Here is a 26,381-nt window from a genome sequence, read left to right as displayed (position 1 = left end):
GTACATGAAAATCATATTTAGGTCATGACTGTCACTTGTTTGTGAACTAAATCTGCTGTAAAAGGGTTAGCTGTTTGAACCCATTGAATGTGGACACATCCATACACTGCGTTCCAAATTATTATGCAAGAGACAAATCAGTAAGATTTCTGTACAATAAACATTCAGATTTTAGTTTTTCTAAGAAAATGTTTGTTCGTTTATTTATCCATGTATTTTTAGATAACTGGTATCAATCTCAGACAAAATAATTTGCCAGATCTATGGAAACCCTACTTAGAGGTTGTTCCACATTATTAAGCAAGTCACAGTTCTCATGCAATATGGGGAGGAAGAAAGATCTTTCTGAAGATGAAAAGCATGGAATGGTGCAATGTTGTGCAAAAGGCATGAAAACAACTAATATTGTGTGAAACTGAATGGAGATTATCGAAATATCATAAGATTTGTGCGTGATTTAGAGCACAGCAGAACTCGGTCAGATAAAGGCTTATTGAGGAAAGTTCCTGTTAAAAAAATTAATTGTATTAAAAGATACAAGCTATAAAAAAAAGCCAGTGTTGAGCAGCAAACAGGTATTTGAAGCTGCTGGTGTCTCTGGAGTCTCAAGAAGCTCTCCATGTAGGCTGGCAGTTGTGCGTAAAGATGCATTTCAGCCACTCCAAACCAAACCTCACAAAGAGAAACATTTACCAAATAGGTAGGTCCCATTTGTTAGTAACTTGTTTTGTCCCGTTACTTAAGAAGAGATGAAGATGAAGATGCTGAAGAGATTACTGTTGTAACTCTCTACAAGGGGGCTGCTTGCAAAAACATGTTCAACAGCTCAGAAAAAGAAATGGGCTGAAAAATGAAACAGAGGGAAGGAGATGAACAAGGGGGGGCATATGTAAGGGGAAGCGTATGTCACTGGGAGTAGGTAAATTCGTGTGGAGCGGCCTCCACAATGGGTGGCATCAGGCTTCCTGGAGAAGGTTGCGGCCCTTAAACTGCCTCCAGCAATAACAGTGGTTAAGTCCCAGGGGCCTCACACTTTTCAATCCTGGGCGCTTTATTCGGGGAACAGAAGCCCAGTGAGCTGCCGTGATAATAAACAAACACTCCAGGCCAGGCTAGGGCCAGTCTGCCCCCTGCCAGCACATGAAGCGCCGTATTGTGCCTATTCTGTACAGAGACCCCCTCTCTTCAATACAACTACAACCCATTCTCTGCATACTCGTTCTGACACTGCACATGAATGGATGTTTCCCATTAACAGTGAAAGCAGATCTATGAGTCACACATCTCCTGTTTGACTTTACGTTTGCAGCGTTCTGTTATGTTTTAAACTGAGGGCAAACAACGTCTCATGCAGCCTTTGACCTCCTTACACTTCACACCAGCAAAAACTGAATCCGTACAAACAGGATAAGTGTGGCTGCAGTGTGAAAACGGCACCACATGGGTGAGGAGGTCCGGAAAGCCGCAAAGAGGTGGCGGATAGAGTGTGAAATACCGAGTCAAATGGACGTCTACACTGGCAATGTAATCTAATATTGCACTGGTAGGACACCCGGGAGTAAATAACCAGGGATTGGTTACATTTCACTTAATTGCTGTGTCATGTGTTCCACTGTTTACAAGTAAATGTATACAAGGGCCATTCCTCTCCCCACATTCGCTGTTGTCTACCTTTAAAACAGTAAAAATGTTGTAAAACTGTATATTATTATTTACAGTGATTTTATTTTAAAATAACATCTTATTTACAGCCTGTACTAAGACTGTAAAAATCTGCATACAGTTTTTTATCGTATGGAATTACTGTTAGTACACAGTTTCCTGGTAATTTTGTACAGTGTGTGGTCCATGTGGTTTCAGAATGGTGTGAAAATGTATACCCAAAAAATTTCTTTTATGAGAATTGAGGCTCACAAACTGTAAAACAGCAATAAAAGTCCTAGCTAAGGATGGTTTGTGGAGAATTATGGGAGAAGCACAGGAACTTACAGGGCAGGATATCCCTGTATCTGTTCTTCTCCCGGTTTTCGGGTGCTTTTCCAACCAGGCAGTTGTCTGAAGGTTTCAAATGCTCTAAAGCCTAGTAAAAAAAAGAGCCATACATGTTCTCTCATTTACACACTTGAATGAATCAATATTTAAATTAAATTCCAATGTGTATTGTAGACATTACATTAGTTTCAAAGAGAGAAACTACAGATTTTTATGAAATATATAACAATAAAAAACAAATGTGGTTGGACGTTTCTGCTTGTATCAATCAGTGATATTCAGTGCTGTGAAGATATAGTTCTTTGTATTGATGTAAACAGCAGAAACTTACCATAAACTCTTTGATCAGATCTTGCTTTTCTAGCTGTTCAAGGGCTTGGATGAGGGCTCTGACCCTGGAGCCTGAGTACTGCCCATTCTTAGAAGGGGATATGACCGCAAGACTGGCAAGCTCCTCTTCTGACACGATTGGTCGACCTTAATGTAAGAAAGGTGTTTTAGATGCATGAATTTACACAAGCCAAACAGATCTCTGGAGTATTTCCCTACTAATTATAGTCTGAAATTGTAGTTTCATAAAATGATTCATAAAAACATAAATATTATAATCAAATCATCCTATAATATAAAATAAATATTGAGAAGAATTACAAAGATGGTGACTAAATATGAAGATAATGTACCTGTATGAGGAATAGCCTCTGGAGGAGATGGCTGAGAAGCATTGTCGTCATCATCACCATCCTCTTCTTCGTCACTGCTCCAGTCGTCTGACTCGCTGTGCTCTGTTTTCATGGCAGATTTTTCTAGATGCTGCTTCTGGGGGTCTGTCCTGAAGGGGGTACGGGGCAGGAATGAGCAGAGACCTTGACCACATTGCTACGTTCCGGGGCCTGTTATCATGCAAGGCTGATTTTCCTGCGATTTTTCCACCTAAAATGTAAAAAAGCTGCTAATTGCAAGTGCTACGTACTATAACAAGTGTGGCTTGTAGGCCAGTCTAACTAGAAGCCAAAGCTGTGATTATTGGGCCTGTATTTTATTAATGACTCTTTAGTGCCTCCCTGTGGCGATTCCATTTGAGAGCTATGTTAAAAAACAAACAAACAGAAACAAAACAAAAACTGCAATGAAATTCAGTCCTTATGATCTGGTTTATGTTCAGTCATAACACGTTGCAAATTTACGGATAAACAGACTAACTGTTTTTTACAGGTGGTTTTACGAAGTTTCAGTTAATTCAAACTTTCAGGTCTCATACTGTATGATACTCAACACTCTTGGTACCACATGTGATAAAAAGCAGCTGCATCAACAAAAATATGAGAAAAAAAATATGGTAATTCAGTGACACTCACCTTTCTTGTAGCATGTCCGTAACTCCCAGAGACGGACAACACCTCTGACAGGTAGGTGTACAGTTTCGACTTTCCTACAGGCAAGAGATAGAAAGAAAAAGGAGAAAGAGAAAGAAAGAGGAGACAGGTGATGAGTTAACTCAGTTCGGGCCACCCTTACTGTCATCTGAGTTTCAGTGGTTTCCTCTGAGAGAAACTGGAGGCGATGCTAATTAATTTTATGGCGAACCTTGCTAGGTGCCGAAACTTGTCAATTATTAGATTCGCTTTTTGTCTTCTAATCTGTTCTGGAAGGGGTTTTCATTTCACTGGAGAAAGTCATCATCTCAGTATTTACTTATATACTTCTTTATCTACTTGACAGTAAAACAACAACAACAACAAAAAACAAAACAAAGTTTTTATACCTGCTCGCATTCCCCTCTAAGTCCAGGACATTCTGAGTTCTGGAAAGACACATGATCTGCATGTGTTTCTGTTTGTGCTGTAATATCTGCAAATGAAGCAGAAACAATATCTCAGTTTCTAACAAGTGTCAGTACTAGTGGTTATAAACAACATATCTTTTCAACAGGCAGTGTTGATGTTGATATCTGGAAAGGGTGGCCAATATAATGCCTATATATATATTAGTGCTGTCAAAATTGTGATTTAAAATTAGATTTTTACAAAAATTGAACAGAATACATAACATGACTGATTATTTAATTGAACTATGGGTAATCAAATTGATCAAATATTAATATTTGAATTATTTTGAATTAATGTATCACATTTTAAAATAATCATAATTACAGTAAATTAATGTGTTAAATTGACATCCAATGATATACATCATATAATTTAATGATGACAGATGAGATGTTCATAGAATTGCTGAAATTAACAAGCATATACTACCATTCAAAAATGTGTAGTAAGATCTTTTTTGTTTGTTTTTGAAAGAAGTCTCTTATGCTTACCAAGGCTGCATTTATTTGGTCAAAAATAAACAGTAATATTGTGAAATATCAGTACAATTTACATAACTGTTTTCTATTTTAATATATTTTAAACTGTAATTTATTCCTGTGATGGCAAAGCTGAATTTTCAGCATCATTACTTCAGTCTACAGTGCCCTGATTTGCTGCCTATTTTTTTTTTTTTTTGGGAACTATGATTCCTTTTTTAAGGATTGTTTGATGAATTGAATGTTCAATCTTTTGTAACATAATGTCTTTACTGTCACTTTTGATCAATTTATTGCATCGTTGCTGAATAAAAGTATTAATTTCTTTCTTTCTTTCTTTCTTTCTTTCTTTTCTTTTTCAATCATACTGGTATTTCACATGATTATATACTCAGTTTTTAATTGTCAAAAAAGGACCTGATAACAAAATTCTAACAAAAAAAAAATATTATCCATTGAGAATGCTACTGGTATTAATTGGCCTATAATCATTCAATACAATAATTATAAGTTATAGTTTTATCAATTGTACATAAATATGTAAATAATGCTGCCTGTCTGACATAATAGATGACCAAGTACAGTGAGGGGAGACACAGAGCTCGGCTTGCAGACCTGCAGAATTTGATGTGTTGAATTCCTGAGAGGCCTCAGCAGGGGAGCTGGAACCAGGGCAGGTTGACATGGGCATGATGTCCCTACATACCGTCAGCTGAACCGTGCCCTCTGCCTTCCGCAAAATATCCACAACTTTATTGTGGCTCAGTCCTGATACAATGATACCATTCACCTGTAAAACAAACAGAGATGTGGTAAACCTTCTACACGGTTTATCATTTAAGAAGAAATCAATGAGCGAGTGATTTGCTCATACCTCCAAAAGGATGTCACCCACTCTGAGACGACCATCCTGCTCGGCCACGCCCCCACAACAAATATCCTTCACTCTCAGTGTGCTCCCATTGACCCCGCCCACCAGAGCAAAGCCCAGCCCACCTCTCTCAGGCTTGGTGAACTCTACCTGGAGGATACAGCTCTACAGAAAAGGAGTACAGGGGGAGGAACAGGGACACAGTGGGACACAGTGGCCTTGTTAACATGGCACACAGATCCGATTTATTTTTTCAAATCCAATCATTAGGACTAGCTGTCCACACTGTCATTTTTCAAGTGATGAAATCTGTGCCATTTGATCAAATAGATCAGTGGTTCCCAAACTTTTTAGCTTGGAGTACCCCCTGAAGGGATTACCATCCTTCTGCGTACCCCCTCTCTTCCACTTCGACTGCAGTCACACCTTTACCATTAAGGGACAATATTTGCGCCCTAAATAGATTTTTCAGTGCATGCTTTTTTTACCTTTATGAATAACTTTATAAAATAAATAATATTTTAAATAAAAAACGTTCAATAGAGAAATATGCAATGATAATAAAACTAAGTAAAACTTTTAAATATTAAACTAAAACCGCCAGTAGGTGGCAGCAAGTCACTGTTTTTATGAGTGAGTCATCGAGTCATTCATTCAGTAACGAAGCAATTGGCTGTGAATGAATCATTGAATCATTGACTCTCACGATTCGTTCAAAGCCGCAGCCGCATTCGCGTGTTGTAGTTCTGCTGTGGTTTTCGTAAGAAATATTATTTAATTGCAAAATAGAGTAAATACCGACAGTACTCTGTTTAAAATGTACGTTTTATTTTTTGACCTGTTGTATAATAATGTCACGTTTGCAGTCACGTGGATATTTGGGAACAATTGCATTCTTGCTCGTCTTCATCATTAAACACAAGAACTCACACAAGGTATGTTTTTGTATCGGAGAAAGTTTGAGTCTTAAATCGAAATTAATCCATTATCTGTGTCTTTATTTGTCCTTCATGCGAGTAAGTGCTAAATCCCCACGTTTAATAAGGTGCATTGTCGAGAACGGCAGTAATTTAGCGCGATTTAAGGCAGCAGACTGAACGCAATCTATCATATGCATGCTGCTTGTGTGGATACAGTCATTTTTGACTGCAAATGATGAGGTAATTTGATTAAATGTACTGGATTTACGACATTTTGGCAGTTAGAAATACATGCTTGATTTTAATATTACTTTAAGGTAGAATTAAATGAACTGCTCAGCATTTTGTTCTCGTACCCCCTTTTGTCACCTCACGTACCCCAGTTTGGGAACCACTGAAATATATCAATGTTCAGTATATCTACACTAACAATCAAAAGATTGGAGTCAAATTAAAAATATTTTTTTTTTACCCCCAGTTTCACAGACAAGGCTTAAGCCTAGTCCCAGACTAAAATGCCTGTTTAAGCTGTTTTAACTGAAAGCGACTTGCACTGACACTGAGAGTAGACGCCTCTCCTGTTTCAAACAAATAAGGCTGGGCAAAAAAATTCAAGCTCCTCCAACATTTCTCTTTAAAAAATTCTCATTTTAGACTTCTAATTCTTGACTGGTGTTCTGTTTTGCTCTATCCTCTGTGCTTCCGTGTTTGTCAATACGCCGGAATCGACTCGCGTACAGAAGCCAGTGATTCTAGTTTATAAAGTTATAAATATGGATATTTTTCTAACAAAAAAGCCTCACTTCACTTCAGAAGGCATTTATTAATGCCCTGGAGCTGTATGGATTACTTTTATGATGGATGGATGAGCTTTTTTGGGCATCAAAATCTGGGTTACTATTCCATCCAGAATAGAGAGCCAGAATATTTTTTTTAATATAACTCAGATTGTGTTTGACTGAAGGAAGAAAGTCATATACACCATATAAGATGGCTTGAGGGTGTGTAAATTATGGGATAATTTTAATTTTTGGGTGAACTAACCCTTTAAATGTCCTTTTTTAACTAATGTATAATCCTGGCTTAATCTAAGCCCTGTCTGTGAAACCAGGTCTTAATGTTTTTGAAAAAAAAAAAAAAAAATGATTTTTTTTGAAAATTGGATTTATTTGATCAAAAATTTTAATAATGTAAAAAAAAAAAAATAATTCTATTTTAAAATGTAATTTATTCCTATCATTACATGTTGTACTCACATAAGCAATAGTGGCATTTAATGAGTTGAAGCATATACTTTGTTCAAAACTGCAGACATTTACTGTGTTGTGTATAGTAAATGAGTGACTTTCACCATTTGCTATATATAGAAAGACTGTGTGTATTTAGACCGGTCCAGTCTTGCCTAAAAAAGCATCTACATGTACTCCCATTTTCTAGGAAATTTTTAAACGATTGCTGTTTTTGAACAGTGTAAAATTAATGAATTCTAAATCTAGCTGATGATGATGATTACAAAGGTATTTAGAGGTGAATGACATAGAGAGATTACAAAGCAAGAGTCATGTTACAGCCCATGTCATCAGTCTAAAACAAGGCCGAGGGACAATTACCTCCTGCTCCGATGTGACAGACAGCCTCTTCCTGAATTGCACGGCACTGTCAGCGACAGGTTTAACTGTACCAGAAATGAGAGAGAGATTTTGTGTCAGAAAAAATTCTAGAACTAAAGAAATTATTTACACTGAATGGTACATCATTACTCATTTAACAAATGTCAAAATTAACCAGAGTTAATCAAGAAATAAAAACAAAATCAACCCAAGCATAACATCAAATCTTGTTCTTCCTGCTAAATGAGGAAACCAAGTGCACAGCAATTTCAAACAATTCCCAAACTCACAAACGTCCCCCTCCTCTGCTGCCATTTCGGGGGGAGATGCGTTGATGACCTGCTCTTGCTAGTGAAGGTAAACTATGCTAGCCTTTTCAAGCTTATTCGGACCTCCTGGCTAGTGGTCTCCTAGCAACCCGGATGCCCACTAGATCAGCTGGCCTTTATTCGTCAGACACAAGAAAGCGCACTTTGATCGGCCAGAGGAGGCCATGTCCCTCGCTAATAATTAATCCTGCACCCGCTGCCCTCTGAGCAAGACATGCCATGTCTGTCAGCACAGATCTAATGCCACAACTCCCAGACAACAGAGACACACAGGAAACCAAAGGCTTTACCATCCGTAGCAGCTGCCTCCACGTCAGGTGACGCAGGCTCTTCTAGGCGAGGGAAGACTTTTTTCTCCTTCTTCCATTCAAACAAACCTGAAGAGGAGAAACAGGATAAACTTATGTTTTTTGTTTTAAATATGCTACTCCAGAAATCAGAGTTTGCTTCATATTACATTTGTGAGAAAAAATTTAACAATTTTTACATTCGATTTTTTTCAATGCCATAGCAACCACCAACAATCTAGCATCATGGCAACAAGTTTGCACCAATAACGTTTTCTTGAGAAAATGTTTGTATGTAACACATAGTATGAAAAGCTTTTAATCTAATACTTTTTGTATTAAATCTGGTGCACATATCAAAATGGATCAATAGAGTGAATGTTCAAAATTACTGAACATTGCTGAAATTAAGCAAATGAAATATTATTCAGGGCTGACACAGTGTAAAGCACTCTAATAAGAGTTGACACTCTGCTCAAAATGTCGCGATGTCCAGTGAAGCGTGCAGCGAAGGCCCGGGCTGCTCTGGACCTCAACTGGAGCAGCTCTCCACCTCATTTCTGTCACTTCAGACTAGACTGAAACACGTCGATCACGACTGCCCTCTGCAGCCCAGCAGGAGCTTTCACACGCCCAGAGCAAAATAAAAAACATCCCACTGACAGCCAGAACAGTTACTTCGCCCATGGGAAGGTTAAAGTCTCTACATAATCATAAGACTCAATAATAGCAACAAACACACTCTGAAAGTGAAGAAATAAACATTAAACTTAATTACAACCTCATATTCTCTATTGATTATGATTCAACCAATTATTTCTGTAATTCAAGCAAATGTACCATTCCATTTATCCATTGGTATCACTGGTTGGTCATCTCTGAAACAAAGAAAAAACATTTAATTAAAAAAAATGTATACTTTATATAATTCATGTTTTTACTTAATCATACTCCAATCTCACCTCATGGCTTTGAATCTGACTTTGCGTGGGGCGCTCTCACACACTTTCACTGCATCCTCCAGCGTCATTCCCAGGGTGCACTTCCCACATATGTAAACAATCTTGTCATTGGGTTGGATGCTGCCCTCTTCACTAGCAGGGGAGCTTGGCACCACCTCCTGGACATAAATTCCCTGCCACTTGCTGCCAATGCCTCCTGTTAGCTTGATACCTGCACAGACAAATGAAAAAGTATTTTGAATTGAATACGAAAAATCAGAAGGTTACAGTTTCTAAGAGTGTGTTCACACTTGGCAGGTTTGATTCGATTAAAACAAACTCTGGTGCGATTGCTCTATTAGTTCGATTCATTAGAATAAGTGTGAACGCTGCCATCCAAACCCTGGTGCGCACCAAACAAGCAGACTGAGACCGCTAAAAAGATGGGTCTCGGTCTGCTTTCAAACAAACTCTGGTGGGGTTCAACTGAAATATGAACGCAACACGGACCAAAGATATGTAAACAAACAAAAGACAGGACATGATGTCACAAGATGCAACCCTAAAAAGGACAGAATGCTTAAGCATACCTGTTTTTTCTCATCATAGTCGCGATGCGGCCCATCACAGGTCGGTACAGGCATCAGAAATGCATCTCCTCGCAACAGATCTTTGTTTGTGTGTGTGTTGGAGGTATTCCTGCTGCTGTTTTCACTCATTTACACATTTTATAGGCTTTGTCAGCTCCTTTATATACCATAATATGTACGCACATACAGTGAGTGCATTTAGCCCAGCACAGAGCACTGTTTTGGATGTCATAACAGTCTTTTTTTTTTTTTTTTTTTTTTTGCATTGTATCTTTAGGTTCGGTGTTAAAAATGACAGTGTAAACACTAACCGAATCAGGACTAAATGTATAATTTTCTTTTTTGCTTCGGAGCAAAAGAACCAAGAGAACCAAACTGTAAGTGTGAACACAACCTATAACAATCACTTTTATAACTTAAAATGTTTTTTTTTTTTTTTTGCAAATTTCTTATAGAGTGATATGATGTTACCCTAATAAACCCTGCTATGAAGTATTTCCTCACCCAGTTGTCCAGATGGAGTCTTGGGTATGACAATGTCCTGGAGAGTGTCAGGAGGTGGAGGAGGGAGTAAATTTTGCACAGCTCTGCCCAGCACCATGTGCAGTCTTTTGGAGGAGCACCTGAGGATGCTAATTGCCACATCATCTGCCACGTTTGTCACATTGTGACCGTTCACCTGACAAATACAAGTTGATAATGTCAATTAAGTCTTAACACAGGAGCTGGAACTGTTCATTGTATGTTGCAATCGTGCACCACTGACAATCAAATCAAATCTTAAGAAAGAGATGGTCATTAACTGTGATTGTGTTTCTAATGGTGAGAAAAGCTGTACCATGACAAGCCTGTCTCCTGCTCTCAGTCTGCCATCTGCTTTGGCCGGATTATCCAGGACATCCTGGACATAATAGCAGTTGTCCAGTTTACTCCTGGTTATTGTAAAACCGAAGCTGCCACACCATGATTTGGTCAGTGAGACAGTCAATTCAAACTCCTTCAACATGTCCTAAAACAAGACAGAACATATGAGATGGTGAACTCCATGGCTATGCTAGTCCACCAGCTAGACCAGCAATAAATTATTGTGATAATAGTAATAATAAACTTTATTTTATATAGCACTTCTCAAGGCGCTTACACAGAAAACAGAAAAACATTCAAACAAAAGTAAATATGCATTATATAAAAAAAATTCAGAGTTTTCCAGAGTTTTAGAGCATTAACCAGCACTAAAAAATGCTGCTCTAAGGACTTAATCAATTCATAGCTTTCATGTGATGTAACACCCCAATAGGAACGCCCAACTGGAGGGCAAAACAAGGCTAATGCAGTAAAACAGTGATATTAAAAGACCAATTTCAATATACACCTTATTGATGATGCATACTATGTATAGGCAAACAGATGAACCCAGAATGTAAACAAGTCACAGTTTCTCATTAAACATTTTTCCTTAGAAAACCAAAGTATATATACCAAAATATATATTCTGAGCTCATCTGTATATAGTATGCATCATCAATAAGGTGTATATTGAATTTGATCTTTTGATATCACTGTTTTAGTAAATTAAGGCACTTTAAATGTTTTTCACGTTAAGCATTTTAGCATGTCTCACTGTTTTTAGTGATTGAAATACTGCAGCATGTGCTGTAAATGGATCACAAGTGCCCAAAACTTTGTTCATATTTTACTGGCATATTGTGTTTTTTCTTCTTTTGAGAGCTGGTCTAAATATTCATGGTTTGAAACAAATTAAAATTTGACAGGCCTCTGCTGCAATTCTATAGCTTTTTTACCCTCCAAATCTCAATGCCATGTAACTGAGAACTATGAATAGCCAAATGTAATCAGACTTCACCCTTCTGGGATCTTCATCATCCTCTTCATCATCATCGTCCCAGCCATTGTTGCTGGCTGAGGGGGCGCTGACCTGGGCAGGAGGTTCTTCTGGGGCTGCTGCTTGAGTTGCTTGCTGGTAGGATGGAGGTGTGCTTAGCAATGATACAGAAAGTGCTGGTGGAGGGGGCAGTTCACTGGAGAAAGCAGTGCTGCTGCTTGGGGGAGAGGGTACCGTGGTGGTGATGGTCAAATATTCTTCATCAGCTGTAACAGTCAGTCCATTAGCTGTGAAACTTGTCATGCTCTCTTCCACACCTTCAGTTGTGTCACTGTGAACAGATAACAGGAAGTTAATATTTAAGTCATATTTTAGCTTTTCATGACCATTTTCTTGAATTTGTTAAGTAATAAAGAAACATCCCCAGTTTTGTTGTAACTATAAACTACATGCAACAGGTGACACAGCATTTTGTTAATCACTTTTTATTTATTTGTACTAGGTAGCCCCAACCAAATCTCATTGGTCCCAAAGCCCACTCCCCATTTATAGCTACAATTAAACCTTAAATATGATGTAACAAGTTTTTGTGTTCAGTGTAGACAGACAAATTGCTTTTCACTTTCCCATCTGGTCCCATTTACATCACAATTGAAATACATACTTTAATCCAAAGAAATATAAAGAAATTTATACTTTAATCCAACAAGGATGCATTTAATCAACAAAAAGTGACAGTAACGACATTTATAATGTTAAAAAAGACATCTATTTCAAATAAATACTTCTTTTTAACTATTTATTGATTTAAAAAAATGATTGTTTCCACAAAATATTTAGCAGCACAACTGTTGCTACGATAATGTATCTCAAGCTCTTAATTCTCAAAAATAAAATTTGATTCAACACGTTTACATTTAATGTTATGATGTATAAAATTATCAATATTATCCTATCACAGAAATAAACAGGCCTTTACCTGGTACAAGCTGAGACATGGTTGCTTTTTGAGATGATATCATCTTTTGGCTCTTGCTGATAGGCTGTAACTGCTGTTTCAGGGGCTGCTGGAGTTGGTGCCGTGTTGGATGTTGTCACTTTAACGGTGCTTGGTGTTGGGGGAGGAGTTGGGGGTGGAGCTTTGTTCTCATGCTCCTCCCTCACTATGGCATGAGATTTTAATTCTCCAGCTTCACCTGAGGATGGTCGTGAAGGTAGGGGTGGAGGGGATGGAGGGGCTGTCGTATCCACCATCTCGCTGTCTTGGTTCTGTTGGGTCAAGGGGATCTCCTGGGTTTTCTCCGGGGAAACTTCTTTCTTTAGACCCATCTCTATTGCCCGCTTCTTGAGGAGTTCACTGAAGTCTGGGGCAACAGACCTCGCCTGCAGGTCTAGTGACCTGGATCTCAGCGCACGGGTTGGAAATGTGTCAGGACCCTGTCAAAAAGGGATGTGAGTTTGAAAAATAACATGTCAAATTTAGAGTTGTTCCCAACAATGTAGAAAAAGGATGTTACCAGAAAGGTGTCAATATCTCTATGTTCCTCTTGTGAGGGTCTGCAGATTGACAGCCTGATCTCAGACGGAGATTTTTGGAGAAGATGCAGAACTTCCTGCGGTGATAGAAAGACATACACTACCGTTAAAAAGTTTGGGGTTGGTAAGAATTTTTTTTATGTTTTTGAAAGAAGTCTCTTATGCTTAAAGGCTAAAAAATGATCAAAAATACAGTAAAAACAGTATTATTGTGAAATATTATTACAATTTAAAATAACCATTTTCTAAAATGTCATTTATTCCTGTGATGGCAAAGCTGAAATTTCAGCATCATTACTCCATTACTCTCTTTGTTTTCAGGATACTTGACTAAAAAGCATTAAATTGAAATATAAATCTTGCGTAACATTATAAATGTCTGCACTGTCACTTTTGAGTAATTTAGCCCATCCTTATTAAAAATAAAAGTATCAATTTACATATTTAAAAAAAAAGGATTGATTAGCCTCTTGATGCATTAATGTATAGCAGTTGTTCTATTTAATCCAGTATATAATATTAAACTAAATATGTCATTTTGGTGTATTAAAGCTTAACTGTGACGTGACAAGTTTTAAAAACTAATTTTGTTTCTTGGCCACACAAACACATTATGTTGTCATGAATCAGACAAAAAATGTATTATGCTACAGACTTGTTATACATTATACATATATAAATATGATCTGAATCTCAGTACATCTGTAAAAGCTTAGAATGCTGGATAAATGATGCATCCTTTACCTCATAGGACAAGCCTCTAATAGGTTCTCCATTAACGGCCAGGATTATGTCTCCCACCTTCAGAAGCCCACAATCCCCTGCAGGCTGACCAGGAGAAAGGCTCTTAATATGCACCACGCTACCCTCATCAGGACCCAGCTCAGACACGAGGAAGCTGAACCCCAGGCCACCGAGACTCTTCTGTAGCGTCACATCCCAGATGTTATCTGCCACAAAGAAAAAGTGTAACACTCTCAATTTGTAGTTAATAATGGGTTCAGACTCACACACACAGAAACCAGTCAACAGTTAAAAGGAGGGTTTATCCGAAATTAAAATTTCTGTTATTATTTTACTTACTCTCATGATGTTCCAAACACATATGACTTACTTTCTTCAGTGGGAATCTATCCTGGCCCCTCTTTAATATAATGAAAATTAATGAGGAGTATCACACAATGCACTGTTATTTTAGTATTATTTATACAGTATTATAATATTTATTAATAATTTGAATTTGCTTTTTATATATATATATATATTTTTTTTCAGTTTTCAATTAAATTTTAGTTTGAGTTTTGGTATTTTTGTCAAGTGCTTTTTTGTTGTAGTAGTACTATGTAATTCTTGTTTTTTTTTATAATATATTTTGCTTTAATTTATTTTTATTTCAATTTTAGTATTAGTAATTCAAAACTAAAATTAAATTTTAAATGAATATAAGAAATGTTGCTTTGGAAATTAACTGAAACAAATAATTTTTAGTTTTTCATCTAATATTTATATTTTATTTAAATTAAGGATTTTTAATAGTTTTAGTTACAATAACAACACTGATCATAAATATAGTCAAACTAACTACTTTTATGGTGCTTTTGCATCCTTTTTAAAGCTTGACAGCCCCAGACCTCATTCACTTTCATTAAACTCGTTATAAATAGTGTAAGATACTCTTCTTTTTGTGTCCCACAGAAAAAAGAAATTCATACAAATTTGGAATGACATGAAGTTAAAGGATTAGTTCACCCAAAAATGAAAATTCTGTCATTTATTTCTTACCCTCATGCCGTTCCACACCCGTAAGACCTTCGTTAATCTTCGGAACACAAATTAAGATATTTTTGTTGAAATCCGATGGCTCCGTGAGGCCTTCATAGGGAGCAATGACATTTCCTCTCTCAAGATCCATAAAGGTACTAAAAACATATTTAAATCGGTTCATGTGAGTACAGTGGTTCAATATTAATATTATAAAGCGACGAGAATATTTTTGGTGCATCAAAAACAAAAACAAAATAAGGACTTATTTAGTGATGGCCGATTTCAAAACACTGCTTCAGGAAGATTCGGATCATAAATGAATCAGTGTATCGAATCTGCTGTTCGGAGCGCCAAAGTCACGTGATTTCAGCCGTTTGGCGGTTTGACACACGATCTGAATCATGATTCGATACACTGATTCATAACGCTTCGAATCTTCCTGAAGCAGTGTTTTAAAATCAGCCATATATAAGTCGCTATTTAGTTTTTTTTTGGCGCACCAAAAATATTCTAGTCGCTTTATAATATTAATATTGAACCACTGTACTCACATGAACTGATTTAAATTTGTTTTTAGTACCTTTATGGATCTTGAGAGAGGAAGTGTCATTGCTCCCTATGGAGGCCTCACAGAGCCATCGGATTTCAACTAAAATATCTTAATTTTTGTTCCGAAGATTAACGAAGGTCTTACGGGTGTGGAACGACATGAGGGTGAGTAATTAATGACAGAATTTTCATTTTTGGGTGAACTAACCCTTTAAGTAAATCACAGAATTTACATTTTTGGGTGTTGTTTGCTGAAAATAAACTAAATTTTGCATGTAAAAGTGACTAACTTTAAGGCTTGATGCAAAACATATGCCAGTGCAAAAATGTAATTATGGCGATGTAATATATACATAAAAACCAATGTTCCCCTGGACAAGATCTAAATTTGGCTGGGTCTTTGAGTTATGTGGGTCTGGCAGCTAGCACAGTGTCGCTGTCAGATTCAGTTGAAATGTTTTGCAATATTCTCTCCCCCTCTCTGATCCCCGTCTTACCATCTGACACAAAGCTGAAGTCCTTGGCCCTGACAGACAAGGACGTTTCCATGGTCACATCCCTCCTCAGGGGTGTGGGCGTGCTCTGCACACTGAGGGCTGAAGGAGATCTCCGTCTCTCCAACGTGGATGAAGCACTGAAAGTGTCCAACACCACCGGAGGCTCGCGTTCAAGAACCAGGCTCACCACCTGAAAATAACACTCTCATTAAAGCAACATGTCTTGTTATTTTACTGTTACAGACGATGGTTGCCTCATCAGCTGTACACCTATGGTGAACATACCCATGTCATCAGTTTGCTTAGCACATAGCCTGTTACCTAACCAGTGCATGTGGCTGAAGATTGGTCAGCTTAAGTGTTATAGTGTGTCAGTATGACGACACACGGCTCAGCGTCAGGCCTCAGAAAATCTTATTAGCCCAGGCAAAAATAACGACCAACACATATGCTTTCACAACCATGTGTCACTTTAGATCTCTCATTTGTGCAGTCTGAGAACCCTTAAGACAGAGAGGTTGCTGGTTCTGTTGTCCTAAAGCAACTGACATGCTGAAGGAAGGGGCAGAGGCCCTTCAGACATATTGTGACCTCTGGCTCGCCCTTGTGCTTGAGTTCAAATCTACGGCTGTTACTTCTCAATATGTCGGGTAAGATTAAACGAATGCGACTGCTCTTTAACTGTTTGCAAAAACAAAACTTAATGCAAGTGCTCTGCTACAACAGACTGAACTGACTCACATGTCAAAATGCTTGTCAGTTGTATAAGTCTTCACTTCATTTGCATGTATGTTTCTGCAGTCAGTGTTGTTATTGCCAACTAAAACTATTTAAAAATGGTTAAATAAATAAATATTAGATGAAAAACTTATATAAAACTGAAAAAACAATGAAGTTGAAGTACTAAAATGACTAAAACTGAAATACAAATAAATTAAAGCTAAACAGAAATCTACAGGAAACAAAACAAAAACTATTAAAAATTACAAAAGGCCATAAAATTATTTAAAAACTAAAATTAAAATGAAAACTGGAAATACAAAAATAAAAGCTAATTATATATATTATATATATAAATATATGTAATATATATATATGTATATATATATACAGTGTCCTCCACAAATATTGGCACCCTTAGTAAATATGAGCAAAGGCGGCTGTGAAAATAAATCTGCATTGTTTATCTTTTTGATCTTTCATTCAAAAAATTCACAAAATTCTAACCTTTCATTTAAGTAAAACAATTGAAAATGGGTGGAAAAGCTCATTATGAAATAAATGTTTTTCTCTAGTTCATGTTGGCCACAATTATTGGCACCCAATTATTGCAATGTCCTTTTCCCAAGATAACAGCTCTGAGTCTTCTTCTATAATGCCTGATGAGTTTGGAGAACACCTGAGGAGAGATCAGAGACCATTCCTCCATACAGAATCTCCATGTTGGTGCTTCTTCTGTTCAGTTCACTCCACTCATTTTCTTTAGGTTTCAGGTCAGGGAACTGGGACGGCCATGGCAGAAGCTTCATTTCGTGCTCAGTGACACATTTTTGTGTTGGTTTTGATGTTTGTTTTGGACCATTATCCTGATGGACGATCCAACCACTGCCCATTATTGGATTTCTAGCAGAAGTGGTCAGGTTTTGATTTTTCATCTGTTAGTATTTGATAGAATCCATGATGCCATGTATCTGAACAAGATGTCCAGGACCTCCAGCAGAAAAATAGGCTCACAGCATTAAAGATCCAGCAGCATATTTAACCGTGGGCATGGGGTACTTTTTATCCATGTGTGCACCAAACCCATCTGGTGGGTTTGCTGCCAAAAAGCTATTTTTTTAGTTTCATCTTACCACAGAAGCCGGTCCAGTTTGAAGTTCCAGTCTTGTCTGACAACTGAATATGCTGGAGTTTGTTTTTGGATGTGCAAAGAAGGATTTTTCTTGAAACCCTCCCGAACAACTTGTGGGGATGTAGGTGCTGTTTGATAATTTTTTTAGGCTTTCTGAGACTTAAGACTCAACTAATTTCTGCAATTCTCCAGCTGTGATCCTTGAAGAGTCTTTGGCCACTCAAACTTTCCTCCTCACTACACATTAGGACGATTTAGACACACATCCTCTTCCAGGTAGATTTGTAACATCTTTAGTTGATTGAACCTTCTTAATTATTTCCTTGATGGTGGAAATGGGGATTTTCAATGCGTTAGCTTTTTTCTTATACTCATTTTCTATTTTGTGAAGCTCAACAATCTTTTGCTGCACATCAGAACTATATTCTTTGGTTTTACTCATTGTGATGAATGATTAAGGGAATTTGGCCTTTGTGTTTACACATATTTGTACTCCTGTGGAACAGGAAGTCATGGCTGCTCAATTTCATGCTCCTAGTCACCCTGGTGTGCTAAAAAATGTAAATGGGAATGGGAATATACTTCAGAGATAATTTACTCAGAAGAATTTCTAGGGATGCCAATAATTGTGGCAAACATGTATTGGAGAAAAACATTTATTTCATAATGAGCTTTTTCTCCCATTTTCAATTCTTTTCCTTCAATGAAAGATTAGAATTTTGTGAATTTTTTGAATGAAAGATCAAAAAGATAAACAATGCAGATTTTTTTTTCACAGCCACCTTTGCTCATATTTACTAAGGGTGCCAATATTTGTGGAGGGCACTGTATATATATATATATATATATATATAAAATGTAAGTCTAATTTTAAACAATCTCACATTTGCATTTGTATTTTTTACTTTCAGCAGAAACAGTCTTACATAACTTCCGAATTATGAACATTAGACTAGACTAGGCTCAATCATATGCAACAGCTAACTACATAAACGGTTGTGATTGTACTGCTCAGAAGTAAAGCAAACATGTCAGTACCTCTCCCGTCCTTTTTAGGCACTCCACTGCCTGTCTGTGTGTGACGGAACGCAGGTTACAGCCGTCCACCTCCAGCAGCCTGTCACCTGTCACCCACACAACACATCATTGAGCTGTCAACACCAGTCATGCATCACAACCAGTCAGGAGATGCATGTTCATGCTCATTAGCATGTTAGGAACATCTGAGTCATATTTGTACATCATCAAGGAGAAGACAAATATACATAAAACACACACAAAAAAACTGGAATACATACCACTACCCTTAAAAAGTGACAGTAAATTTATTATTTACATTTAAAAAATATATTAAAATAGAAAAATATTAAATTATTACAGTATTTCACAATATTACTGTTTTACAGTATATCTTTTATCAAATAAATGCAGCCTTGGTGAGCACAAGAGACTCCTTTCATCTTACAGACCTTCATCTTACAAAAATTAGATCTTTAAAACATTATTTTAGTGTGACTAATAAATCATGTTTTATCATTGGTAATGATGAATCCTAACCTATCTGTATTCTTCCATCTTGATCTGCAGCTCCACCTGGCATCACGCTTTTGATGTAGATTCCTCCATGATGTACGTTAGTGTTGATTCCCCCCTAAAAATCATAAACAACAGTATCACTATCCACGTTTTAAGATTCAAGAACTGAAACGAACGCCACACAGAGTAAAAACTCACAGCAACACTGATTCCCAAGCTGCTGTTGATCTTTCTGAGCTCCATGTAGATTACTTCACCTGGCTTTAAGCTGAAGCTAGAAGAATTATTAGACATCCCATCCTGCATAGGATGAACAAATAAAAAAAATCATTTTGGTTAAAGGATTAGTCCACTTTTCCTGATAAATTTACTCACCCCCATGTCATCCAAGATGTTCATGTCTTTCTTTCGTCAGTCGAAAATAAATGAAGCTTTTTGAGGAAAACATTCCAGGATTTTTCTCCTTACAGTGGATTTCAATGGCTACCAACAGGTTGAAGGTCAAAATTACAGTTTCAGTGCAGCTTCAAGGGCTTTAAACGATACCAGACGAGGAATAAGGGTCTTATCTAACGAATCGATCGGTCATTTTCGAACAAAATACAACCGTATATGCTTTATAAACAAAATATCACCTTGAACGTACTTTCCGCTTCCGCATTCTTCATAACGCTTACGCTGAATGTTCTACGCCTTCCCTGTTCTACTTATGGAACGAACGCGGCGCCAGTTTCGTTTTTTTTCCGTAACTTGAATAGGGAAGGCGTAGGACATTCAGCGTAAGCGTTATGAAGAATGAAGAATGCGGAAAGTACGTTCAAGGCGATATTTTGTTTATAAAGCATAAACGGTTGTATTTTTTTCGAAAATGACCGATCGATTCGCTAGATAAGACCCTTATTACTCATCTGGTATCGTTTAAAGCCCTTGAAGCTGCACTGAAACTGTAATTTTGACCTTCAACCTGTTGGTAGCCATTGAAATCCACTGTAAGGAGAATAATCCTGGAATGTTTTCCTCAAAAACCTTAATTTCTTTTCGACTGACGAAAGAAAGACATGAACATCTTGGATGACAGGGGGGTGAGTAAATTTATCAGGAAAAGTGTATTTAAAAGTGGACTAATCCTTTAAAATCAGTATTGGTTCATAATTTCAGATTTTTTTTTAATAATCTGGACAAGCTGCATCACTGTAAATCACACCTGAATATCCAGAATCCGCACCACAGGTATGTGCAGCCTTTTGCCCATTTTAGGAGCCATAATGCTGGAGAGAGTCTCCTCCAACTCCTCCATCACAGGCCTGTACTCTGCACTCAGGGTGCTTTGGGAGCCAAAGCCTTTTTCCAGCATCATCCCTAAATTACTTGTAGCCAGGGAGGTCTTACTGTCCCGAAAATCCTCTGAACATGAACAAAAAATGAAAACATTTTACCTGACAGTGGTTAGCTTTGCCAGTTTTCTTCCTTTTAAAGGTGAAGTGAGAAATTCATATCACCAAATGTAATTGAAAAACACAAATATACAGTAATGGCTTTGTCTCAGCATATTAAGATGGTATAAGAGAATGTATTTTTAATATAAAAAAAATGACACACTTCACCTTTAGTGAAATAGTGTAAAGATATGGAATCACATGGTACAATATGAAGACGTACGTTTGGGTTGGGACACTATGAGCTCCACTTCATCCGGGCTGTTCTGCAGTATGGCAGCAGCTATATTAAACGTCACCCCCTCTAGACTGATTTTATTCAGAGAGATCAGCCGACCACCTAACCAGAAAAGAAAAAGACTTTCAGCTTCTTTCGTTTGTTTCTTTTGGCATAAAAGAGGGAAAATAGTCAGGATTTTGCCTGGTCTGATTCTGCCGTCCTTATCAGCTGGCCCGTCGGGAACGATGGATGCAATGAAAACTCCAAGATCTAACTTCCCTGTGTTGTCCTCCCCGACTATTACAAAACCTTTGCAAAAACAGTAATACATCAAAGTTTTGGAGCCGTTTACTGCAAACGCTTCATGTTATGTATAAGATGCATGCTCATTTTCACTCACCAAAGCCAAGTTTGGGATCCTTCTTTAAAGTAACACAGATGATTTCTCTCTCTGGAGTTGTTCTTGTTGGTGTGTCCACTGAGAAAAGAAAGAAAAAAAAAGATTTAGTTGAAATACCAATTTCTCTTATCATGTTATGTTGAGAATAACTGTTGTTTTCAATGTTTAAAGAGTGTTATTAAGTTGAAATGTTTATAATCAGTTCCCAATAGATCAGTCATGAAGAACTGTTAACCTCTTATAGACGAGGTGGTGGAATGAACCTCTGAGTCCTGCTTTTGCAAAGAAACATTGGACATGATGCGATAGATTGGAGACCCGAAAGTGTCTGGTGGGCTGCAAGGAGGAAAGATCAACACAATAGGCCTTTAATACATATTTGATTTTGCATTGGGATTTGAATGATGTGCAGAGCGGATCCATTGACACACCTGTTGCTTGGGCTTTGGTCTTTCAGTTCACTTGGAGCTGTTGGTTCAGGAATGTAATTGACTTCGTTTTGTTGCCGAATACGAACTCTGATCTTTGCTGACAGGTCATCGCAAGACTTGCTTATGGAGTCGTTTGGTAACACATTCAAACCAATATTATTGAGCACAATCTCCGAGCAAGACAGCCTCTTTATCTGATTGTGTCGAGCACGGCATATTGATGTATATTTTGCTATGTTGTCATCTAGAATGAGAGATAAGAGAAATAATGCATAACATTGAAGCATAACATAAGCTCTTTGGAAAAGATAAATATATAATTTGTACTAAAAAATGTGTGTTAAAATTCTATTTGCATGAAAAGAATGGAAAATAGAAGCATTTTCACTAGTGGTGTCGCTTTCTGTTGGACTCCATTGTATATTCAACTACAAATGACTTTATACACAAATAATTGTACACACCTGAGGCTAAACAGTAGGTCAGCTGACGAGAGGTCATCTCACTGTGAAACTTGTGCTGGGCTGAGCAGAGGTTCAGGAGGTATTGTGCGATCTTTGAGCTCTCCGTCACAAACGAGTGCTTCTTCCCACTCGGGCTGCACTCAATGGTAAATTTTCGTCTCTATGGCAGGATTAACAGAAAGTGATTAAGACCTTCACCCAAAACATCATGTAGGTGTTTTTAACTTGAAATAGCTCTATTTAATGAAGTAACAAAAAAGAGCTAAAAATGCAATATTAGCCACACAAATAACAGCCGTAAACTCACACTTGTCGACAGACTGTCTGTCTCTGTCCACTGAAATCTGCGGCTTAACATCCGAGAATTGTTCTTGACTTCATATACCATAATTCCTTTGGCACAAATTCCCAAAACCAGCTCTCCAATAATAGGTTTCCTTTCACGGGCTACTCTGTGAAACAGCACACCGTACTCTGGTAGCTGCTGTGCAATCTATAAAGGCATGAAAGACATAGAAGGTTTTGACAACTATGATCCAACATCCAAATATCTGAAGAAAAGTACAATTATTTTGATCCGAAAGTTCATTTGTAGGGGTGTGAGCCACGCAATGTCACGTTCATTATCGCAGATGAATCGCCTTCGATAATGAACGCGATATTGCGTAGCTTGTCAGTGAACTACGGCTCTGGCTATTAAATGCCGCTCCATTTGAAAGCAGGTGATGGCGATTTAGCGGTAATCAGGGAACCAGCTTTACTGACGAAATGCGCGTGACAATTGCATGCGATATATCGCCCAGCCCTAGTTACAACTACACTGCCCAGCCTAAAATAGCTTACATATTGAGAGATATTTGCATGCATCAGGGAGCCGCTTTCAAAATGCGGGGTATTGAAAGCGCGTTTGAATGCGCGCTCGCGTTTACTTTCACTTTCAGCGATCGCGCGCAACTTTGTAAATATGGAGCGGCGGTGACCGTTATCCAACTGAATTAAATGTTTTTTTATTTAAATACAAAGCAAAACGACAGTGGAGCCGTAATGTAAACGTAGCGGTGGCATATTCTTTCCTAATCATCCTAACAGTCTGTCATGGCAACATCACGAGACTAATTTTCGCCTCGACGAGAAATCTCATCATCTCGTGACACGAGATCTTGCCACACCCCTATTCATTTGTTTTATTTTTTAAGGCCAAAAGAAAGAACCTTTAAGAACTCCAACTCAGCCTCCTCTGGAAGCATCTGGGCATTATTGGCATGTAACCTTGGCAACTCCTCTCTTAAACAGGGCAAGGCCACTTTCTCTATGACTCTCTTAGAGATGTACTGCTCCATCTGGAAATAGTTCTTCCCGTAAACCTGAAAAAGTCAGAGTGATTTCTCAAAATACTGTCCAGTTAGGTCTGTTGAAAATTAAAATGCTCATTAATATCTGACTCACTTCAGGCATATAATCTCCAAACTCTGCCTGCAGTGCTAGTGCAGCTAGAAACAATGCGGTCTCCTCATTACAGTACACTCTGTCCTCCAGAACGTCTCTCCTCAGCTGGAGATAGTATTGGTGCCGCGTAAATCTATGCCTTTTAAAATAATAAGACAAAAACAATAAGTGAGTATTAGAATAGAAGACTTCATTGCAAACAATAAGGAATAATGTTCATTAAAGACCCCATGAAATCACTTGAGAAGTGCAGTTTTCTCTTCAGTTAATTTTCCTGGAAGGGAAAGACTTCTTTAAATGTGTTCAAAAGTTTAAGGTCAGTAAGATTTTTCAATGTTTTGAAAGAAGTCTCTTATGCTCACCAAGGCTGCATTTAATTAAAACAGGTTTTTTTTTATACTATTATAAATGTTTTTACTGTCACTTTTGATCAATTTAATGAATCCATGCTGAAGTATTAATTTCATTCAACAAAAAAATCTTACCGACACCAACCTTTTAAAAGGTAGTGTATATGTACTAAAAAGTTTATTTTTGGAGTACCCTACCACATAGGTGACCCCAAACCCAACAAACATAGATAAAAGCCTGATGTCAAGGGGTCTTTAAGCAGACAATCTAAATATGATATACAGTAAATGTAAACAGTAAAAAAGACATACAATATGTAGGAGATGTCATCAGGGAAAAATTTGACACGGAGAAAAACGGTAAATGTTGCAGAAGCCACTTTCTTCCAGTAATCTGGGGCAACCTTTGAGATTTTTGTCTCAGGGTCCAAAAAGAAAAATTCACCATCTAAACGAGAAAAATGTAATTAATCATTTATGCAAGACAGCTCAAAGTGTAGATAATATACACATCTTTGATCATCATTCAGTCATTAACAACACACATGAAGATGACATACAGTATAGAAGACTACATTACCATCAATGAAAGCAAGGCCAAAGTAAAAGTGCTCCACAAGGTTAGCGTGCGCCACAACCATGTCGAACACATCTCTCCCACGGGATTTGATGTCACATTTCACTGCCACACACTGTTCATTTGGCATGATCACGTAAACTTCTCTTTGAGAGAAGCCTGACTTGCCTTTCTTCGACTGTATCGATCGAGAGAGAAAGGGAGAAGGAGATAAATATACAAAGACACAAACTCTGCAACCTCAGAATGCAGTAAAGCTGAACAAAAGTGCTGAACGCTTGAAACCGAAGTTCATTATATAATGTAACCAAAAATATGGAAACGCGGTTTACCACTAAAGATCCTGGCAGCTCTAAAACTATTTGAGGTTCATCAATCATCCTGGAAAATTCAGGTCCGAGACTCTACAGTTGAAAAATAGACAATTAACAAGTATTAAATTAGCATAGGATGCAGCATTCATATTGTAATACAGCACAGATGTTAAGCTCATTACCTTAGCTTTCTTTTGGGAGAGGCTGACTGCAGACTCACTAATAGTAATGCAGGGACTAGAAGCTCGGGCTTCACTCTTGTTGGGAACGTTGGGGCATGTGCTCCGGGACAGCCAACAACTTGTGCTTCGTCTGTGGTGAAGCCCCAGTGGAATTCTGGGATACCAAAGCATCAAAGACTGACATTACTGACCAGCACTAATTGCTAATAGCCTGATATTAAATTTAAAAGTGCATAACAAGACTACCAACCTGTTTGAGCCCTGATAGGATGTGGTCTGACTAGGTCTACTTCTGAGAGACCAGGTTTTCTGTTGTTGGGAAATTTCTGAAAAAACAAAACAAAAAAACAAATCAGCTAAAATGAATGCTCTAAATAAATACTATACGTCTAAATGCTGAGCAATTTTACACACAACAGCAACAATAGTTTTAATAAACATCTAAATATCTGACATAAATTGTTGTTAAAAATTGTGGTTCAGTGAGAAATCAATATTTTTCTTCAGCAAGGATGCATTAAATTGATCAAAAGTGACAGTATAACATTCATAATGTTACCAAAAATAAACGCTGTTTTTTTTTTTTTACTTTCTATACATCAAAGAAAAAGTATAATAAGAAGAAATGTTTCTTGAGCACCAAATCAGCATATCTGAATTAGTTTTGAAGGATCATGTGACTCTGAAACCTGGAGTAATGATGCTGAAAATTCAGCTTTGTCAACACAGGAATAAATTACATTTTAAAATATATAAAAATAGAAAAGTTATTTTAAATTGTAATAACATTTAACAATTTAACATTGCTGTTTTTACTGTACTTTTGATCAAACAAATGCAGAATTGGTGAGCATAAGAAACTTCTTTCAAAAACATTTTTACTGACATCAAACTTTTGAATGGGCGTGTATGAGCTCACCTTGCTTTGACTCCGAGTCCAGAGAAAGTCTGCGAGTCTCTCCTGTAGCTCCGTTCCCCTCTGTATAACCAGGATATGGTCCACGCTTACCTGCTCAACAGAGACCTGATCACTACCATCACATAATGTATACTGTGCGCTCATTGTATACACACAGCAGTTTATACTGCACATGGTTGCACAAGACCTCTGGAAAGCGGCCAAACATATTAGCACA

The 26,381-nt window shown here is 37.5% G+C and overlaps 1 protein-coding gene across 3 annotated transcripts in view; it reads right to left on the bottom strand.

Annotated features, from left to right (window-relative positions):
* The window catches only part of ptpn20 (protein tyrosine phosphatase non-receptor type 20), a 38,873-nt gene that overhangs the window by 6,737 nt on the left and 5,755 nt on the right, over positions 1–26,381 (bottom strand). Inside the window, exons 6-42 of one of the 3 annotated variants that reach the window (XM_048205255.1) lie at positions 26,165–26,254; positions 25,496–25,571; positions 25,246–25,399; positions 25,082–25,153; positions 24,753–24,927; positions 24,485–24,620; positions 23,823–23,961; positions 23,588–23,740; positions 22,684–22,869; positions 22,377–22,536; positions 21,913–22,156; positions 21,717–21,817; positions 21,482–21,559; positions 21,283–21,390; positions 21,085–21,201; positions 20,630–20,829; positions 19,624–19,725; positions 19,447–19,540; positions 18,928–19,013; positions 16,038–16,227; positions 13,972–14,177; positions 13,209–13,304; positions 12,671–13,128; positions 11,713–12,022; positions 10,687–10,857; positions 10,353–10,527; positions 9,280–9,490; positions 9,158–9,195; positions 8,321–8,407; positions 7,702–7,766; positions 5,175–5,336; positions 4,916–5,090; positions 3,758–3,843; positions 3,351–3,424; positions 2,676–2,824; positions 2,324–2,469; positions 1,990–2,080 (exon numbers count right to left, since the gene is read on the bottom strand). In XM_048205255.1, coding sequence (XP_048061212.1) covers positions 1,990–2,080; positions 2,324–2,469; positions 2,676–2,824; positions 3,351–3,424; positions 3,758–3,843; positions 4,916–5,090; positions 5,175–5,336; positions 7,702–7,766; positions 8,321–8,407; positions 9,158–9,195; positions 9,280–9,490; positions 10,353–10,527; positions 10,687–10,857; positions 11,713–12,022; positions 12,671–13,128; positions 13,209–13,304; positions 13,972–14,177; positions 16,038–16,227; positions 18,928–19,013; positions 19,447–19,540; positions 19,624–19,725; positions 20,630–20,829; positions 21,085–21,201; positions 21,283–21,390; positions 21,482–21,559; positions 21,717–21,817; positions 21,913–22,156; positions 22,377–22,536; positions 22,684–22,869; positions 23,588–23,740; positions 23,823–23,961; positions 24,485–24,620; positions 24,753–24,927; positions 25,082–25,153; positions 25,246–25,399; positions 25,496–25,571; positions 26,165–26,254 — 5,361 coding nt within the window. The other 2 variants (XM_048205257.1, XM_048205256.1) reach the window with 2 other exon arrangements.

Source organism: Megalobrama amblycephala, linkage group LG10, assembly GCF_018812025.1.
Source record: "Megalobrama amblycephala isolate DHTTF-2021 linkage group LG10, ASM1881202v1, whole genome shotgun sequence".
NCBI lineage: Eukaryota > Metazoa > Chordata > Actinopteri > Cypriniformes > Xenocyprididae > Megalobrama > Megalobrama amblycephala.
Note: the sequence above shows the minus strand (reverse complement) of the source record. Positions and strands in the feature narration are given on the sequence as shown.